Below are 665 nucleotides of genomic sequence, written 5' to 3' on the forward strand. Positions count from 1 at the left end.
TGTTAAATGTGGGGCTATGACTAGACAGTGAACTTGAGTACAAGCCTTCAGACTTAACCAAAATCATATATAAATCTTCTATCTTAAAGAAATATTCATTTCCCCTTTATCTTTATCTTTCTACCTGTTTTCCAGTAATAAATTTTCAAATTTCTCTTTTCTTTAACTACAGGTATAATGGGTAGATACAGTAGCAGCGAAGATGAAAACTCGAGCCCAGACAGGCGAGAGAGGAGCAGTCACAAATCTGACAAGAAGAGAAGAGGTTCACATCAAGGACGATACAGGAGCAGATCGCGCTCACGCACAAGAAATCACCGGTCAAGGTCACAGGATAAGCACTCTAAGCCCAAAGCCTATGCAAGAAAGAGTCGGTCCAGGTCACGTGATCGATGGCAGAAATCAAAGTCAAGGTCACCCACTAAAAATGAAACGTCTAAAGCTTATTACAAGAATTTCAGGTCAGGATCACGGGACAAGAATCAGAGGTCAAGATCGAGAGACAGGAAACAGAGATCAAGGTCGCGTGACAGGGGCCGTAGGTCTAGCTCAAGAGATCGAGGAAGAAAATCCAAGTCAAGAGACAGGGATATAAGGTCAAGGGAGATGGATAGAAGTAAGAAAATGGAACAAAGATTAAGAAGAATCGCAGAAAAAAGGGCCAA

At 41.8% G+C, this 665-nt stretch overlaps 1 protein-coding gene across 1 annotated transcript in view; it reads left to right on the plus strand.

Annotated features, from left to right (window-relative positions):
- LOC119589101 (NKAP family protein CG6066-like) overlaps positions 1-665 on the plus strand; it is a gene marked incomplete in the record, with an annotated part of 4758 nt that overhangs the window by 961 nt on the left and 3132 nt on the right. Inside the window, 1 exon segment of the mRNA XM_037937678.1 lies at positions 173-665. Coding sequence (XP_037793606.1) covers positions 178-665 — 488 coding nt within the window.

The sequence above is a fragment of the Penaeus monodon genome, chromosome 25, assembly GCF_015228065.2.
Source record: "Penaeus monodon isolate SGIC_2016 chromosome 25, NSTDA_Pmon_1, whole genome shotgun sequence".
Classification (NCBI taxonomy): Eukaryota; Metazoa; Arthropoda; class Malacostraca; order Decapoda; family Penaeidae; genus Penaeus; species Penaeus monodon.